A 20,452-nucleotide genomic window follows, 5' to 3' on the forward strand; every position below is an offset into this window, starting at 1 on the left:
GAATAGATCTAATCTTCGACTATTTTGGTATATTCGCGAAATTTTGTTGGAATATACCTGTAATAGATTCCGATTTCGATCTGTGGTCTGCCGTTCTGCCGCAATTCTTGAACCGATAACGGAGGAAGACGCTTAGCAGCCGGCGAAGAAATTGTTGGCGATTTTTTTTCGGTGTCGATTTTGTAGATTTTGGGGTTGTTTTGGTAGATTTTAGTTGCAAATCTGGAGATTAGTTGTGGTATGTAGTCGATAAGGTATTGTGGTGTCCGGTCAATGCCGATTGAGAGGAGAAGACGCCGTCTTCCGCCGGAGGAGATGGTTGTGAACTAGGGTTTTCTCTTAGGCGCCGACATTTTCATTCTCGAAAATGTATGTATATATTTTTTAAGGTATTGTTTTAATCTTTAAGTGTGTTAATTAATATTAATCTATAGTTTAGAAATCTTAATTAATTCCCCAATAATGTACTGTATTTTATATAAGAATTGGGCTTCGGTTCAAAATTATTGGGCCTAAGTTAAAAATCGTTTTGGGTTTTAATAATTTTTGTTTTTGGGTATTGTTTTTCAATTTGTTGGGCCAATATAACATTTTCTAATTATTATCTAACATTTTTGTTTGATATTTATATAAAAATATTAAAATTTATTTTAATTGATAATTTTTATTTTTTTAATTAGTTTATAAGTTAATTATAAGTTTATGGTATGTATTTTTCTTATTAATGTGTTGGGTTATTTAGGTGCGTATTATGAATATGTAATAAGTATGAATTTTTTTAATTGTGTTTGGCCATCTAATTGTGTATAAGGTGTATTTAATAAGTTTAAAAAAAATTCATAGTTATATGATTTGTAATATATTTATGTAATAGTTTATAGTTTATGTTTTAAAAATTTGAAATGCTTTTTTGACTTAGTTTATTTTATTAGTACTATTAATTTTGCATAAATTTAATTCAATTAATATTAAATTTTTTGAATAATTTATGTTTATGGTATGTATTTTTCTTATAATTTCATGTATTAAATAACGTGGAGGAGGAATGGAGGATATTACATCACCCCCACCTCGTGATAGGAATGTAGATAGTAGTTTTCATTCAGAGCAGCATAGAATTTTAATTTAAAGAAATTAAAACCGTAACAGTAAAAGGAAATTGTGGTTGTGGTTCATTTTTGGAGTATAATTGACTCATTATAGGTAGGATCATGTGAATTGTTTATCCAACTTAATTGCAAGTTAAGCTTCTTATTATAATTTCCACTTGTGTTTAAAACTTTTTGAAAAGGAAATTGTGGTTGTGGTTCATTTTTGGAGTATAATTTATTCATTATAGGTAAGGTCGGATCATGTGAATTGTGTGTCCAACTTAATTGCAAGTTAGGCTTCTTGTTATAATTTCCATTGTGTTTAAAACATTTTGAAAAGATATGAGTCTACAGCCATGAATGTGAATATCTCATTTCCACATTGAAATAATTTGAATAAAATTGGACAAGTAAGCGATGATTTTGACTCATTTAAATCTTAGTTGGAAATGGAGAATTAGTATGAAACTAAAACGAAAATGTGCAACCATTTCTTGAGTTTGACTTATATCAAGAGTCCATATTTGTTTACCTTATTTATTTTTATATTACCATATTTTAATATTCCTATTTATCTTGAATCTCAATGGTTTATATTATAATCCTTTTTCTATTATAGATACTCTTGTCGCACGTTGATATTAATCTTGCTATAGTACCTAAATTAAAAAAAATATTAATTGACTTTGCGCCTTTGCCTACCAAGTCTTAATGGCTTAACCTAATTCTACATTATTCCTTTTAATTCGATATTTCAGATAATAATTACTTTTAAAGTTTCTCATTTATTTCGTAAATAAATAAATTAATTAATATTGCAGATGATGGATCATATTACAAATTAACAATCATCTAATACATAGTAATATGGTTTTTAAAAAATAATTCCACATTATCACTAACAAGAATAACCAAATACTAGTCCATTTCGTTTTAATCGTTTTATAGCTACTTAACGTTTTCTTTCTGAAAAAATTAATTAACTGTGTGGTCCAAGATTTCGTTAATAAATAATTTGGAAAGTGATAAATGTACATAATTGTATGTACATAATCAAATTTTTTTAACATTTTACACTGAAAATTACATTAATGGACTTAAAATAATTTTCATATTAATCACTTTACAACACTTCAAAAAAATTGAAATCTTAACTTAAATATTTGTATATTTAAGAAAAAAAATTTTTAATTAAATATTTATAATTAATTTGAATCAAATTCGAAATCATGTTACAATTTAACATAAAGTTTCTATATCACTTCTTTCTTATTGATATATATATATATATATATATATATAATACAAAAATAACACATTTTTAATTAAATTCAATTAAATTTAAAATTTGGATATTATGTACATGTACAATTTATATATATTTATCTTTTTTTCAATTTTGTTTATTGATATTATGCTAATTAATCATTCAGCTCCAATCATTTATATTTCAGACAAAATGATACGTGTATTTAAGTTATACTTAGTAAATTTTAAATTTATATGAGATGATAGTTTAGCTTATTTCTTTTTAAATTAGATGATGGTCATAAATTAGTTTTATTATCTCAATCTACAAATGAGATGATCTCAAAATTAAAGATGGCATGTCGAACTTTAGATGAGATGATGTTCCTAATTTATTTATGATCTTTGGCAAAATGATGCAGGACGATGCTAAGAATTCAATTTCAATCCACCAAATGAGATGGTTACCAGAGCATCCCTATCCATCTCTTAAATAAGCGCACGGAAGTGGGTCCGGATCTACTTTTACTCCTTGTCCTTAGCTAAGAGCACAATACCCACATCCGTGCTCTTAGCTAAGGACAAGCTCAGGGTTCCACCATTCTATTATTCAATTTAAATACTTAAACTACTAAAAACATTTCTACATTATAAAAATACATTAAAATATAAAAATTACATAATTAAATCCAAAAAATAAAAATTACATAATTAAAATTCTAAAAAATAAAATACATTATTAAAATCCTAAAAAATAAAAAAATACATAATTAAAATCCTAAAAATTAAAAATTACATATTAAATACGAAAAAATACACCCGCGGAAGACTAGTCCTCCACCCCCAATGTTCTCTTGAGACCCCGTATCATTGCCACATGTGTTTCAAGTTGGTCGAGAGTCATGTTCGACCTATCGGCCGTATTGAGTTGACCCAAGAGGGTGCACAACGAGTTGGTCGGGGGGTGGAGGTGGCACAAAGGGAGCGGGAGCAGGGGCGGATGGAGTCGGGGCGCGACGACGGTTGTCCGTCGCCTTCTTCCTTTCTTGCGGCCGGCGGGAACTGCTCGGGCCAGTGTTGGGGCTACTCAAGTTAGTTCCGGCAAGCTGGGTAGCCACATCATTGGAGGCGCCGCCGGATAGGGCTACCGACCTCGACATTTTGCTTAAGGAGCTGGAGGAGGATGTTACTACGCCACCCCTATACTTCGGATGTTGGCGCCCCTCCTGCCAACAACTGAGGTACTTGAACGGTTTCAACTCGAGGCGTTGGTAGGTCGCCAAGGCGGCACTGATGATGTCGAGCTCGCTCGTGCCGCTCCTCGCCGACCGCTCTTCCTGGAGGTAATACCCCTGAAACTTACGGATTGCCTCGTTGCATCTGAAGATGCAATTGTGCACCATACTATCATTGCGATAGATGGTTCCCTCCGGCCAGTTTTCATTGTAAGACGAGTGATGCGCCACCAATACGTTTCCCCAGGCTGGTTCGTGCCAACTTTCGGATCTTCGGAGTGTACGGGGTGCGGGTACCACGAATAGGAGGAGCAGGAGTACGAATAGAAGTAGGAGTAGGAGTAGGAGTAGAGCTACCGCTCCCTCCCGATCCGGGTTCGGGTGGGCACCCGAACCCGGAGGCATTATGGTCGTCCACCGGGTAAGGGCGGTAGCCACCCAGAACTTGAGAACTTTGGGTTTGAGGAGGGGGCGAAAATTGCGTTTCCGGACTAGGGATTGGCTCGGAGTCGAACCAATCGTGGTTCCAACCGCGATTGCCGGAGGGGTGATCGCCAAAGCCGGACATTGTGTAGTGTGGTGAGAATTTAGATGAGAGAATATGAGAAAAATGATGAGAGAATGTAGATGAAGAAAAATGATGAGAGAATGTAGATGATAGAATAGATGAGAATGTGAACTTTTTTGTGTTAAAGTGAGGGTATTTATAGATGAAAATGTGAATTTTGGGGGAAAAAAATTAAAAAATAAATTAAAAGTCGGTAGAAAACGGATATAATTTTTTGGGAAGTGGGAAAATATTTTTTTTATTTAAGAAGATCGGATTATTGATCATGAAAATCAGTGACAAAACCAAAAGAATTTATGGATTTATGCTAATTAAAAACAACAGAATCATGGAAATCAGTGACAAAACCAATAGCATGATACGAGCATCATGAACTACCGCTTGCAATAATGTAGATACAACTAATGAGAAAAAACAGACACACAACCGTAGAACATATAGTTTAACTTATTAGCAGGATCAGATGGAAAACAATCATACAAACATTTTCTAGAAAGAAGCACGAATTTTTTATTAGTTCACCGTGTCAAGAATCTTAAAATAGCACCACAATTCACAAACTATGGGTAGAAGTAATTTCAGCACGAACGAATAACAATACAAAAAGTATAAAGCATATGTTTCTTCAGATTACTTACTAATTAGCATACGTCTTGCACATCAAAGTACAACACACTATCTTATACGCTAAGCTCCTATTAGCGCGTGCTGGGAGAGCAGATGCGTTCGCCACAGCAGCCATCACAGTGTTCGCCACCTCCTCAGCTCGACTGACGTCCACGTGGATCAGCCGGTTCAGCCCGAGCTCCTCGGCGCGGTCGGTCGATCCGAGGGAGAGGATCAGCTACCACGGGCGGAGGCGGCGCGTGGGAGGAACGAGAACGAGTGGATGAGCACCGCCGCCGCAGATTCGATCCGCGAGTCCTCCAGCCGGCTGAGAGAGACGTGCTCCACCTCCGCGATGCTGCCGAGGCATTCCTCCTCGAGAAGCTTGTCCTCAATGCAATTGAGCATCACCACCTCCATTCTTTAAGTATTGCTTCAAATTAGAATGTTCCCTAATTCTTCTATCTGTTCATTAATACCTATGTCGTCTTCGTTTTCTTTGTAAGAGTCTCTCTATGCATCAGTATGTCTCAGTCTGTTTCTCCACGTGTATGGCCTCGTAACTTATTATCAACAGTGCCACTATCACTTCTTTCACATTGTTGGTTCTTTTGACGATGATGCTGTTTTTCTCTATAATCATCCTATAGATAGATATCTACTCACTCTCATCTTATAATTCTTTCCTCTCCCTCATTACCCATCTCTCTCGGGTAGCCCAACTGCTACCATTTGCATGAAACCACACCAAATTGAAGTTAGAAGTGCACCAACTATTTTTTCTATAATCTCTCACCAAACTTTTAAACCTCTTTGCAAATTCCCTCACCCTACACAGTTGTTTGGGTGGGCAGGAAATAGTCTTTACAAGTTACAACCTTATGTATTTTCTTGATTCTCTTTCAAGAAATATCATCAATTTTCCCTTTTCCAAATGGCATTGCCTGAGCAAGAGGCTTTTCATTTGAGTCACTGACTATTTTATTCTCTTTTAAAGTACCTTCCATTCAAATTTGAGACTTTGAAAGATTACATTTCTAAAAACTTACTTTCAAAAGTAGACGAACATAGGAAAGATGGAGTTGTAATCACATAACATAAATATCACAAAAGATTATAAGATGGATGGATGGATGATAAAAACATAACCACTTACCATCTCCAACCATTTACGCCAAACTCAAACATAACCACTTACCATCTCCAATCATCGTATGGATCTCTAATTACTCTCGCTCGTCTTGTAATTCTCACATCTCTCTCATTACCCATCCTTCTCGCGTAGCCTAAAAGGTACCATCAATTTTGACTCATCATAACTATTAACAGTGTATTTTTCATATTTAACTCATCATAACTATTAACAATGTATTTTTCTTATTAGGCTCCCAACATCAGAATCTTGCTCCACCAATGTATGTTCCTATACTATAACTATTTCTGTCCACAGAGACAGCGCAGTTGATTTCGGAGGGACAGAGTCGCAAAATAATGTATCGTAACTATTTCTTAGACGGATACACCTACTCCAATTTGCATGAAACCACACCAAATTGAAGTTAAAAGTGCACCAACTATTTTCTCTTTAGTTTCTCTCTCTTCTCACCAAACTTTTGTTTGGGTGGGAGGAAATAATGTTTACAAGTTACAACCTTATGTATTTTCTTGATTCTCTTTCAAGAAATATCATCAATTTTCATTTTTACAGATGGCATTGCCTGAGCAAGATGCTTTTCATTTGGGTCATGGCTATTCTCTTCTCTTTTAAAGTACCTTTCATTTAAATTTGAGACTTTGAAAGACTACATTTCAGAAAGCTTACTTTCAAAAGTAGACAAACATAGGAAAGATGGAATTGTAATCACATAACATAAATCATATAAGATTATAAGATAGGATGTATGGATGATAAAACACAACCACTTAGCCATGCTCAAATTTCAATATTATACATCTATGTATGTATATTACCTACGATTAGGGTAAAATATTAAAAGCACAATTAGACACACAAGCATGAAAGACAGGTAAACTTCAACAACATTGATGTGCTTAAACACTAAAAAGACAACAATAACAATGGCACAAATAGCAAACGAAAGTTAAGTTTTGCAATATATTGTAGCTCATCGGTGACAGAGAGTTAAAAGGAAATATAGGCTACAACAGTTACGGATCAGGAAGACCTCAAATTACAGCAGCAAGCTATGTTAGATGCGTCATGCATTCTCTCTTTAGAATAATATGTTTTCGTATTTTATTTCACTAGTGAGGAATGCAGTTAATGTTTGGAGGGACTTCCCGACTTGAGGATTACCAATTGCTTCTCATTCGTTTGTTGTTGCATCTTATAATTGTGGTGTATGACCCTCTGCATAAGATAACAAATTTAGTTAACGAACTGCATGTGCAACTACAACGGGAGCTAATTCTCGGGACAAAAACTACATACATGTCAAAGCATAATATTTTGTCGAGTATAAATTTAGAAAGAAAATTGACCTAGAAAAGATTTATCTACAAGAATATAAAAAATATATAAATAAACATAATAAAAATCAAGCATACCTTCTCCTTTTGATGGTGCATACTGAGACTTGCGGTACTGGGTCTGCTGCTGTGAAGGCTAGAGCAAAAAATATGGTGAGAAGAATATGTCATGACACATGCCGAAGAGAAGAAACAAACACATCAAGTGTCATTACAAAGTGGAGTACTAGTTTACCCCACTTTGCTACTCGAAAATTGTAAATATCAAAGGTAATACAAACAGTACAACACTTCCATTCAATTTTATAGATTAATTACATGAAAGAAATTGGTCCATGGCATCATTAATTTCAATGTATATCAGGTAAGGTCCAAACTATCAATCGAGCCACCAAAATAGCTACTGACATATGTATGATGTATCTGCTAGCAACAGTTCAAACACCTAAAGGGAAATCTTAGCTTTGAGCAGAGAAAAACAATATTCTAGTATCTAATTGGATGACTGCAAAAAGAGAGATCTTTATCCATCACTAAACAATTTAAAAAGCCTCTATTCTAGTGTGCACAATATCATGGAGCTAAAGAAAGCTAGTAATAGACTAATGGTACATTACATAGTTCACAAAACTGAAGTCCCCTGAAAAAATCCCAAAGTAATATTGTAGTTATACTATAAATACAAGCAGTAGAATCTAACGTGATGGCGAAGTCATAATAAATTCAAAATTCTCATTACAAGCATGGATATAAAATCCTGTGAATTTAACACCAAGAACACAAAAAGTAGGCCTAGTCACCTGTAACTTTGGCCGCAGAGCCTCAAGTGGTCCTTTAGGCTTCGATGCACCTTGTTGTGATCATGAAAACAATGGCGACCGTCAACTAGGTTTACATATCAAATTCCACCATCACAAGTTTAAAAAATGATATATGGTGTGAATCCAAAAAGTGGCTAGCTTTCCCAAGGCCCGATCAGCAGAGTCAAAATAGGCTCGTTCATGATCCTGACATCATATAGGGAAATTTTAGAAAGAAACCTCAGGGTAATGGACAAAAGCATGGAAGTGGGAAAGCAATACCTTAGAAATAAGTGGTGGTTTCTTGGGCATCATTCCTCCATATTTTTTCATGACAACGACCTCCTGGAAAAAAAAAAAAAAGGAACACATGATGAACCTATTACAATATGGACAAGGATTGCATTTTTACAATATGCAAAGAGAACAAGATCTGGACACAACTTCCTGTTATGGTGTTGGTGAGGACTTTTCAGCATCCTCCATGACAATCTGCCCTTGCTCTCTTTCAGCACCTGAAATATTCTTGCCACAACACTGCACAAAGAACACCGTCATTACATGGCCTCAGCAATTTCTTAGTTGGTTCAACCCTTGATGATACAACTTCTAAGAAATAACAGACTATTTGAGGTAAAAAGAAAAAAAAAGTTCAATTGTTTAGTTCTGCAAGAATAACATAAGAAAGACATTGAATGAGCATAATATTGGCGAGTCCTCGACACCAATTTATCACGTTATATTAGATGTTTATACATGAAATCCAAATCATACAATTCAATGAATCCAAACATTTCAATTGATCTAGTAATAGTTGATGCTGTTGTATGTATTGCCAGATAATCTTGTTGGCACAGCCTAGTAAGACACTTTATCCAATTACTGTGGCATGAACATTGTATAAAAGCAGTAGTCATTCAATCTTAAAGCTAGTCTTAAAATAAGAAAACATGGTTAAGAAATTCAGTAACTCATTCTTAGTGTCACATCAAATACATCTTAGGATACCCGGTGCTTCAGTTTCCTTATAATTCACCAATAAAGGTTTCGATGAACTCAAGATAAACTTTAATTACTGAAAAATACCTACTGCATCTAGAAACATATATTATGAATTCTGCCAATAAGTTCAATTTTTTATAGACATAAGAACCGCCAGAAATTTACTAACTTAAGCAAACAAATTATCCTAATGTTCACCAAACTACAAGCGCAGTGCCAATTCATGCTTCGGCCTGAATCTAACCCAATTAATGATAGTAAGATAAACCAAAATATTCGTGTTTCAAAAGATCATAGTTCCACCGCTTAATATCAACACATCAAGTTAAAAAACAAATCAATCGAGCTACGTGTTCGACTATCTGATCCAAATAATAGAGCGTCAAACAAATTCCGAAATCTCAAAATTATTCTACATCCATTTCAATATAGCCTAGATCCTGAAGAGATCTTTACATAAATAACTAAATTAAGCTTACGGTAAATAAATTGAAATACAATCAAACGTATCATCCGAGCTAGATCATTAAATATTAAAGCATGAGACAGTTAGCAGTTTACTTACACGGATTGAGCTAAAAAGGTTGGGATTGCAAGCAAATTAAAATAGAAGTAAAATTCCAGAAAAACAAAATCGGCGAGCTGGAGTTACCTAAACCAGCTAAATCAACACTCTTTCCACTTGAGATCGGTGGAGATTGATCGATCTTACGCGTGCGTGTGCTTATAAAGAAATGCTATTAAACAATGAATAAAATTACAATAGGAAATTTAGCGTGCATACCGATATTCCTTTTATGCCCGTGAAATAATCTGGACTTCTAGAATTAAATAAATTCAAAGTATATTTAATTTAATGATTCTGCTACATTTACCATTTAGAAAAGAGTAAAGATCAATTTTGGTCCTAAATATATGGCTGAAATACCAATTTGGTCCAAAACATTCACTTTTTGAAAAAGGGGTCCACTAAATTCGTGTCATTTACGTCCATTTTTTACGGTGCCGTCAATTTTTTTCAGTCAACCATAACACAATTTTGACCCGATTAAGCTTAATCTCAGCTTATTAGTCATCTAATTATTTTGCTAATTATTTTTCTAATTAAATTGTTTTTCAAGACTTTTTTAAATTTCTTTTCTATTTCTAATTCAAACATACTTGTACATGAATCGACACAAAGACAAAACCCTATTTCCCAACTCTCTCTTCTATCTATCTCTCATCTTTCTCTCCACACAAAAACCCTAAGTTCGATTCCGACCCACAACGCCGTCGAAGCCACTGATTCTATCTTGTTGGCCTTGAGGAAGAAGACGACGCAGGGAGGACGATGACGAACCCTAGTTCTTCCGATCATGACCGTGGAGGTCCGCCGTTCAATTTTCCAGAAATCGAAGAGAATTTTGAGAGGAGGACTAAGCACCGACAAGATCGTCCGCTTCTGCAGCCTCAAAAACCAAAGAAAAGGGAAATGTTGCCTCTTTTGAGGAGAGGACGAAGGCTAGATGCGACCGTTCACTTCCACATCCAATTCGTCCAACTCGAAATCGCGAAGGTTAGAATTTTGGTGCTTCTTATGTTGTCTCTGTCAAAAAACTGAGATTCGTTATTAGGGTTTCATGAGATTTATATCTTTTTGTGTTGTCTGTGTTGTCTTTGTCGAAAAATTCTACTGTATAATTGAATTTTGTTCTTTTTGTGTTGTCTTTATTTGTGAAGTGGTCCATTTACATGATTAGGGTTTCCATATGATTTGGAACTGATTTGGGGATATGCAAATGTTTTGGAATGGTGTGTATTGGGTCTTATGTGGGGTCAATTTGTCTACATTGAATGGAGAATTCAATGGATGTGTTGGTTGGTTGTGGGGAACACGTGGTTTGGTTGTAGGGAATTAGACGACAATGGGACCTTTTGTTATGTCTGTAAATGTTTAGGACTAAGCTGGTTTATTTATCAAATATATTGGACCTATTTGTTCTGAATAGTTGATTTGCTTTTTGTTATGAATGAAGATGAGACCTTCACTACGAGGGTGCACTACAATGGTGTAATTGAGGCCGAGGAAGGGTGTAGGAGGCAGTATCTGAATGGGGAGCTGGAATACATTCACAAGTGCGATCCAGAAAAATGGTCGAAGCTGGAGGTTGATGACGTGTTGGAGAAGCTAGGGATTGATGTCACTAGGCTAGACTACTTCTACCTGAAGCTGAGGATGAGCTTGGAGGACGGACTGGTGCGGCTTTTTGACAACAAGTCCGCATTGGAGATGGCAGAGTTGGGCGTTCGTTATGGGGTGATTGATGTTTATGCAATTCAAGTGGGGTTGTGGTCATTGATGCAACCCAGGAGGTTGTTAGTCAGCTAACTCAAGAGCATATTGAAAGTTCAGGTAGAGATAATGTATCTAGGGAACTGAGATTTGAAGGACGTGAAGATGGTTTGACAACGAGTGAAGATGACAGTGAAGAAATAGATGATGGGTCTGGTGAAAAAAATCAGAGGGATGAAGGTTATTACAGTGAAGATGATTGGCTTTATACTATTGGTTTTGATGGTGAGGATTTGGAGGGTGAAGATAAGTTGTCAGTAGAGGGTGAAGATATAGATGAGTTAGAGGATGAGAGTTTAAGGTCTAAGGATGAAGAGTTAGAGGATGAGGGAGCAGTGGCCATCAAGGGAAAGTCTAAAGCGATTGGAAAGGCTAAAGGAAAGGGAAATGCTAAAGGGAAGGGCAAGGTTAAAAGGAATAGGAAGGGTAATGCTGAGGGGACAGACAAGAAGAGAAAGGGGTAGAGGGAAGGAAAAAGCTGCGGGAAAGGATAAAGACAAAGGAAATGCTATGGTTGAAGATGACAATGAGGCTGATCCTACTTTTGTGGATAGTGACTATGATCTCAGTGACAAGGAAGAAGATGAAATAATAGTTGCGCAAGTGGAGGGATGGAAGAATGTAGTAAACTCCATGCGAACCATAGGTGATGGTTCGGGTGATGATGAAGACAGTGATAATCTTCCCAGCGACTCACCTAGCTTAGGTACGGAGCCCGAATGGGACTTGGGCGACCATGACAATGAAGTTCCCTCTATTGTGAGCCGTAGGTACAAGGCTTCCACGGATCTCAATGATCCAAAATGGGAAGTAGGATTGCGGTTCAACACAAAGCAAGAATTCACCGAACTTGTTCGGCATCAAGGTGTGAAGTTAGGGAAGAAGTTGAGACTAAAGAAGAACGATAACATAAGGTGTACTGTCTACTGTCAATGAGTGTTGAGAAGCAAGAAGACCAAGGCAGACTGTCCTTGATTGATCAACCTTACTTATAGGAGTGGTCTTGGTTGTTGGCAAATTTCAAAACTCAGAAATTTTCACAAGTGTAGAGGTGCTTCATTCAACCATGTATGTGCTAACGCCAAGTACCTTAGTCAATTATATAAGGAGGATATAAGGGTCTTTCCGGGGATGACAGTAGATCAGCTCATCGATAAGGTTCATTCTTAGATGAATATCACTATATCTTCTGGAAGGCGAAGCGTGCCATGGCCCGTGCGTGAAATCTGCTCGAGGGGGATCTAATCAAGCAGTACAAGAGGCTGCATGATTACAAGGCAGAGATTTTGAGGGCCAATCCCGGGAGCACCGTTGTCCTATCGACCCAACGTTTGTCAAATGGTACGGATAAGTTCAAGGCGATATACATCGCCTATGAAGCAAGCAAGACTTCCTTCAATAAGCATTCCAGGCGCATCGTAGGGTTGGATGTGTGTCATCTCCAAGGACAAGCTAAGGGCATATTGTTCACTGTCATTGGTTTAGATCCAAATGATCAGATTTTTCCCATCGCGTTTGTTGTTGAAGTCCAGGATGAGGATGATGGTGGCAAGAGAATGTCGAGAAAGGGGTTGATGTCGGAGTATACGTGTGGACTTTGTGGTGAAAAAGGTCACAACAAAAGGAGATGCCCCCAAGGCATTCAATTGGGTCAATCGAAAGGTATAGCTGTCTTTTAAAACATACTACTTCATTCAAATATAAACTCTAAACAATACTAATGTTTACTCATAATTTTTGTAGGGCCAACAACTAAGAAGAAGTGTAATCGATGAAGAATGACCAGCTTGTACGTTGTGCCACCAACCCGGCCACAGAAGGACAACTTGCACAAGTTCGATTGCGGACATCTATAAGGATCCAGCCACTTAAGAAGTTGATGCCTCAACATCTGCCTCACTGAAGAAGAAGTAGAATTAATGGAAGGGTGTTTATCATTGTTATGTTGTCTATTAGCGAAGATGGTTGTGTTGTAATGAATACTCTAAATACTTGTTTTTGTTGGTGGCTACTTGTTTGATGATGGTGTGTACTGGTTTTTGTATGGTTGGTAGTTGTTTTTGTATGGTGGTTTTGACTGTGCCATGCCATACAAACTTGTTTTTTTACATTATTCGGCACAGGCCTTGATTTCAGTTGTAAAATGTTCAGGATGTATTTGATCATGATTATGAATATCAAGGACTAGATTGTAGTTTATTATGTCGATGGTGTATACTGGTTTTTTATGGTAGGTACTTGTTGTTTGCTGGTGAATACTTGACTTTGATGATATTTTGATTGTGCCAGTGACATAGAAACTTGTTTTTTGACATCATACACTACTGACCTTGAATTCAATTGTAAAATGTTCAGGATCGACTTGATCTTGATTATGAATATCATGGACTACTTTGACGTTTACGAAGTTGTATGTTTTCTGATTCAGATTCACAAAATCCATTCAGATTTGCTAATCGAAATTCAAAAATACATCCCATAATGGTATGTAGCATATTCAAAATCAATTCAGATTCAAAATAACATCAAAAATCCATAATTCATCATTCAAAATAAGGATTTTTGCATTCAAATTCATCAAATTACTTGAATACACAAACAAGTTACAAAAACAACAAACCATAAACAATAAGACACAACATTCACCAATTTCTCAATTTTATCTTTTATTTCGGATAATTTCAGTGCTAAACCCTCAAAATCGGAACCACCCACTGAGGTTGACGAAGAACAGCCTTCGACTTCATGAATTGGCTCGCACCACTTGAAGAAATAACATTCCTTGCTCTCACATGCAAAGTAAAGCTTCACCCATGTCGGTTTTGCTTTGTTGGTGACTATACGAAGCGATGTCACCTACAGAAAACGTAACTAAATCGTTAATCTCGCGAGCCGCCGCCATCGCTGGAACCTGTACCTTGACTCGGCCATATCCGATGGGTTGGACGACGTATGGTGGTGTTGCATCCAGAGCCGGTTAATAGTAATTTTGAAATAGTAATATTTATTGTTTATTATAATGTTCTAAATTATTTGTTTTTTGAATAATTAAGTGTCTAAATAAAAATAGTGAAATGATCATTGAGCGAAAAGGATATATGATGTGAATCCCAAGAGGGGCTACCTTTCCCAAGGACCAATCAGCAGAGTCAAAATAGGCTCGTTCATGATCCTGACATCATATAAGAAAATTTTAGAATGAAACTCAGGGTAATGGACAAAAGCATGGAAGTGAGAAAGCAATACCTTAGAAATAAGTGGTGGTTTCTTGGACATCATTCCTCCATATTTTTTCTTGACAACGGCCTCCTAAAAAAAAGGGGGGGAACACATGATGAACCTATTACAATATGGACATGGACTGCATTTTTACAATATGCAAATAGAACAAGATCTGGACACTACTTCCTGTTGTGGTGTTGGTGAGGACTTTTCAGCATCCTCCATGATAATCTCCCCTTGGTCTTTTTCAGCACCTGACATATTCTTGCCACAACACTGCACAAAGAACACCATCATTATATGGCATCAGCAATTTCATAGTTAGTTCAACCCTTGATGATACAACTTTTGAGAAATAACAGACTATTTGAGGTAAAAAGAACAAAAAATTTCAATTGTTTAGTTCTGCAAGAACAACACAAGAAAGACATTAAACGAGCATAATATTGGTGAGCCCTCAACACCAATTTATCACGTTTATCTTAGATGTTTATACATGAAATCCAAATCACACAATTTAATGAATCCAAGCATTTCAATTGATCTAAGAACAGCTGATGTTGTTGTATGAATTGACAGATAATCTTGTTGGCACAGCCTAATACGACTCTTTATCCAATTACTGTGGCATAAACATTGTAGAAAAGCACTAGTCATTCAATCTTAAAGCTAGTCTTAAAATAAGAAAACATGGTTAAGAAATTCAGTAACGCATTCTTAGTGTCACATCAAATACATCTTAGAATACTTGGTGCTTCAGTTTCCTTATAATTCACCAATGAAGGTTTCCAATGAACTCAAGATAAACTTAATTACTGAAAATACCTACTGCATCCAAAAACATGTATTCTGAAATCTGCCGGTAAGTTCGAATTTTTTTACTAATATTTAGGAACAGTGAGAAATTTACTAACTTAAGCAAACAAATTATCCTAATGTTCACCAAACTACAAGCGCAGTGCCAATTCATGCTTCGGCCTCAATCTAACCCAATAAATGATAGTAAGATAAACCAAAAAATTCGTGTTTCAAAAGATCATAGTTCCAGCGCTTAATATCAACACATCAAGTTAAAAAATAAATCAATCGAGCTATGTGTTTTGACTATCTGATCCAAATAATAGAGCGTCAAAAAAATTCCGAAATCTCGAAATTATTCTACATCCATTTCAATACAGCCTAGATCCTGAAGAGATCTTTACATAAACAACTAAATTAAGCTTATAGCAAATAAATTGAAATACAATCAAACGTATCCGAGCTAGATCATTGAATATTAAAGCACGAGAGAGTTAACAGTTTACTTACACGAATTGAGCTAAAAAAGTTGGGATTGCAAATTTGCAAGCAAATTAAAATAGAAGTAAAATTCTAGAAAAACAAAATCGGTGAGATGGAGTTACCTAAACCAGCTGATTCAACTCTCTTTCCACTTGAGATCGATGGAGATTGATCGATCGTGTGCGTGCGTGTGTTTATTAAGAAATGATATTACTGTGAGTCTGTGAATGTGAGCAGTGAATAAAATTACGCAGGGAATTTAGCGTGTATACCGAAATTCCTTTTATGCCCTTGAAATATTATCCGGACTTCTAGAATTAAATAAATTCAAAGTATATTTAATTTAAAGATTCTCCTGCATTTTTTCAATTTAGAAAATACTACTCCATATTACGAATATTTTAATTACTATCCTATTGAATTAATTTTTAATTTAATATTGCGGTCGAATAAAGCCACGGAAAATTCGATATTTTTCTCTTTCAAATTTCATTTTTTCTGCTTGTTTTTTACATTTCGTTGTCTGGGCAATATGTGTTATTAAAATTCCATTCTATTTTTAATTATTGGCTCTCTTTCTTTCAATCGGTTGGTATCAACTTTTCATATTTTAATTTATGTTATAGTCAAATTGATGGTGTTATCAATTGTATATTCAAAGCGATTTTAATTTGTAATTACAGAAACTTATGTTCGAATATGTGTGGCATCCCAAATTGTTACATCCAAGGCCGGTTAATACTCCCTCCGTCCACGAAAATTTGTCCCAGTTTACCATTTCAGTCCGTCCCTGAAAATTTGTCCCACTTCAAACTTACTAAATATGGACAATAAAAATCTCCTCCATATTTAATTTATTTACACTATATTGCCATCCCCACTCCATTTGAAAATTTATTTTCCACGCCATCTTCTCACCTCCACCAACCGTCCACCTCCTTCCATTGAATTCACCCACCCACCAAAGCCTCACTCCATTAAACTCTCCCACCCACCATAGCCTCATTAAACTCTCCAATCCACCGCCTCCCTCCATGAATTAATTTCGGTCACTACCCACTGCCTTTATCCCCTTCCCAAAACCCTAATTTTGGTAGGTTTGCGATGCCGGAAGATCCCGACTCCTGTCCTTATTTTTCCTTCGACGATCTGAACGACCTCGTCGTCCCAGACACACCAGAGCATCTATGGCCCTCCCATCCCTCCATCTTCGGCCGCTATCCTGTCCGAGCACCCTATCCAGTCGGAAACTTGACCGACACCGTTGTCTCTGAAACGGAACCCGAATTCCTCCCCAAATGTGAGATGTTTGAGTACTTTGGGGGTGAAAGCCCATTCTATGGTCCACCGCCACCAGAAACCCCACCACCACCAGCCACCTCCGTCGACATACCTCAAGCCTCCCTCATCGTGTATTTGGATGTGGAGAAGGAAATGTTTGCAATATTGCTGCTTTTGGATCTAAACTAATCTAAGTATGTTGTCCCTCAAATTTCTATCTTTCGGGTTTGGATGATGTGGGTTTGGAGGCTGTGGTAGTTCGATGGATTGGAGGCTTGGTTGTTTGAAGGGTTTGGAGGCTGGGGGTTTGGATTGATTTAGGGTTTCTGTATGTTGTTTATTTTGGAGGCGTGGATGGGTTTTGAGGCTGTGGATGTGGGTTTGGATGTTGTGGTTGTTGTTTGATCTGGAGGCTGGGGTGTGGATGGGTTTTGAGGCTGTGGGTTTGGATGTTGTGGTTCTTGTTTGATCAGGAGGATGTGGGTTTGGATGTGTTTGGCTGATGTGGGTTTGGATGACTTGGTTGTTGTTTTATCTGGATGTTGTGGTTGTGATAATTGCTGATGTTGAGTTATTCCTTATGATGATTGTGTTGATCATATTGATCTGTTCCTATGATGATTTTGTATGGTTTAATGATATTGTTGTGATCCCTGTGATGAATTTGTTTGTGTTGCTTGTTGTTGATTTGTCTGATTAATAAGCCACCCCTGTTCTTAGGTTAGGAGGCTTGTTTGTCCATGATTTAACCATGCTATCTGAGGGATTAGGCTTTAAAAACTATACAAATTCATTATAGAAACATTTCCACATTACAAGTCACCCATGTACAACGTTAGGAGGCTGTTATGTGAGATAGGCACCCTTAGAAGCCACCCCTTACAAGGTTTGGGGGCTGCCCTATGATGAAATCTTTCTAAGGGATTAGGATTTTAGAAGCCACCCCTATACAGGTTTGGAGGCTTTACAAAATGACAAAAAACAGTTGAATAGCATAAGCCACACCTAATTCTGAGGCTTACACACCCAACTGACAAAAAGTATGATTCCTACATGCTGAACTAGAAGCCTATAGCTTCAGTGACACCTGAGATGTCATAATTTCTGCCCACATCATTTTCTGGCTGTTGGAGGTATGCCACAGCAGCCTTCACAACTTCTTCTTCCACCTCTATTGCATCTGGCAGTGTCCCCATCCTTGTTAATCTCTCTTTATTCATGTGTGGAGTTTTGTAGCCATTTCCCCCTTGCACCTTAAGTATCTCAGTTAGACAAGATTGTAGAGTAAGGAAAACATTGTTGAGTGCATATGGATTAAGTTCTTCAAAAGAACTGTGCACATTCCTCAACAACTCATCCATTCCCTTAGCCACTTTATCATCTTGTAGAGATTGGATTGCTCTGAAATATCCCAAATCCAACACATTACAATCTGGGGATTGTGGTGGTTGGCACCTAAGATGAAACTTGAAACCATCTGTGGATGCAGCTGCCAGAAAATCAGCATCATTGTGATTTATATGAGGCTTGGCATTGTCTTGCTGAATGAATATCTCTTTGCTTATATGCTCTGGCCATTTTGCCTTGATTGCTGGTATGATCTACACATATATGATCTGTTACTATGTGATTAAATGAATTATGGGAAAAAAAGTGTACCTTATGAATTAGGCAATCTTTCATCACTTCTTTGTTGACTGATTGAATGGGCTTTGTTTCCATAGTACCCTTTGGCATGTTCTTTGATTTCCTCTTTGCTGGCTCCATAGTGGTGAATGGAAAAATGCCTATTTTTCCATCAAAAGTTACTTCTCCATCTCCTGCAATCTGAGGTCTACACACAGCACACATAAACATCACCTTTGTGATGAACCTCTTTGACTTACATGCTCTATATGGCTCTCATCTGGAAGCAGGTAGTATCTATCCGATGTCTTAGTCATGTAAAACCATTTTTCATCTATGTGCACTACATTGTGCATAGTGTGATATTTTAGCATACCATTGACTATGAGTGCATAGTGTGATATTTTCAAAACTTGCTATCATGTTGGCAGCAGTAAGTAGGGGCTTTATAGCATTTGTGTGTGGCTTGATTTTCTCTTCTTTCACAAACCTAGCCATTGTGCTCTTGCTTACATCAAGTTTTGAAACAATCTTACGGATGTTAGATCTCTCAAGGACTGAAAGATCTCTATACTTGGCAGCATCAAGCTGGTATTTGTCTTTGTGCTCATAGCCCTTAACTCTTTCTCTTATGTGTACATGTACACCCTCTGAATTTGAAGTTTTGCCTCTGCCCATATTCGGTGGACTGTCTTCCGGCTGACTCCAAACTGTTTTGCTGCCTTTTCAATAGCTCCATATGGTACTTCTCCTGCCTGGCTCGATTGCAACAGACTTTGAGCTAGCAGATTTTTGGTGGTGTTTGGTATTATGCGTGAGTCTCTTCGAGCAGGCTCCTCCATAGCCCAGTGATGAAATTTTTCTGAGGGCACTAGTTCTAAAAATCTCCATTTGTAGTTGTATCTATTCCTTTTATAGATAGGTATAGATAGGTGTAGCTTGAATTTTCCTCCATTGTTGTGTGTATGAAATGGTGTTCCCTCCATTAGTTTGAATTAATTTCCCTCCTAAGTGTGGTAGGTTGTTGGAAAATTCCCTCTCAAAATGTATGGAATTAGGGTGGCAGCACCTATTTTTTGAAACAAAGGCCTATTTGGAGTTGTGTCATTGAGCAATATTTGTTGTATTTAATCAATTTTCAAGTAATTTCGGTAATCTCAATTTAATTTCAGAAAATTGTTTTAAGTGTAGATGTTAATTGTAAAAAAAAAATGGATGTAAAAAACTTTGAGTATATCCTTTACACCTCAAGTTAAAAGAATTGAATAAAAGAATAGCATCAATGTGGGACCCTTTAAACTGGGATGAATTTTCGTGGACGGAGGGAGTAGTAAATTTGATGTTGTAGTAATATTTATTGTTTATTATAGAGTTATAAATCATCTGTTTTTTGAAGTATAAATTTCAAGTTTCTAAATAAAAATATTGAAATAATCATTTATCGAAAATAAATAAGATTATAAAATATCATATTCATATCCAAGGCCGGTTAATAGTAAGTTCAACGTAATATCACCTTATGTGGGCTCCTTATGTGAGCACCACTCTCGTTCGACACACGTTTAGCGTTGTTCGTTTCGATTTATCTCGCTTCTAAAACTAACCAATGTACAGCTTAAGAATTCAAAATTTAAAAAAGGAAAAAGATAAATTAACAAAAATTGTAT

General features: G+C 36.6%; 2 protein-coding genes and 1 long non-coding RNA gene across 5 annotated transcripts in view; 1 reads left to right on the forward strand and 2 right to left on the reverse strand.

Moving 5' to 3' along the window:
- The window catches only part of LOC125212106, a 27,814-nt gene that overhangs the window by 2,302 nt on the left and 5,060 nt on the right, over window positions 1-20,452 (reverse strand). The window lies entirely within an intron of this gene.
- LOC125212083 overlaps window positions 13,896-20,452 on the reverse strand; it is a 12,057-nt gene continuing 5,500 nt past the window's right edge. For 2 of the 3 annotated variants that reach the window (XM_048112128.1, XM_048112134.1), the window contains exons 2-5: window positions 14,781-14,873; window positions 14,622-14,684; window positions 14,500-14,547; window positions 13,896-14,231 (exon numbers count right to left, since the gene is read on the reverse strand). In XM_048112128.1, the coding sequence (XP_047968085.1) occupies window positions 13,953-14,231; window positions 14,500-14,547; window positions 14,622-14,684; window positions 14,781-14,858 (468 nt within the window). In that variant the 5' untranslated portion in view covers window positions 14,859-14,873 and the 3' untranslated portion in view covers window positions 13,896-13,952. Of the gene's footprint in view, window positions 14,232-14,499; window positions 14,548-14,621; window positions 14,685-14,780; window positions 14,874-16,000; window positions 16,099-20,452 lie in introns of those variants that run through there. The other variant, XM_048112141.1, reaches the window with a different exon arrangement.
- LOC125212122 lies at window positions 16,861-19,885 on the forward strand. Its single transcript, XR_007174615.1, has 2 exons — window positions 16,861-17,353; window positions 19,448-19,885. It is a non-coding gene; the product is annotated as an uncharacterized LOC125212122 (long non-coding RNA).

This window comes from Salvia hispanica, chromosome 1 (assembly GCF_023119035.1).
Source record: "Salvia hispanica cultivar TCC Black 2014 chromosome 1, UniMelb_Shisp_WGS_1.0, whole genome shotgun sequence".
Lineage (NCBI taxonomy): Eukaryota > Viridiplantae > Streptophyta > Magnoliopsida > Lamiales > Lamiaceae > Salvia > Salvia hispanica.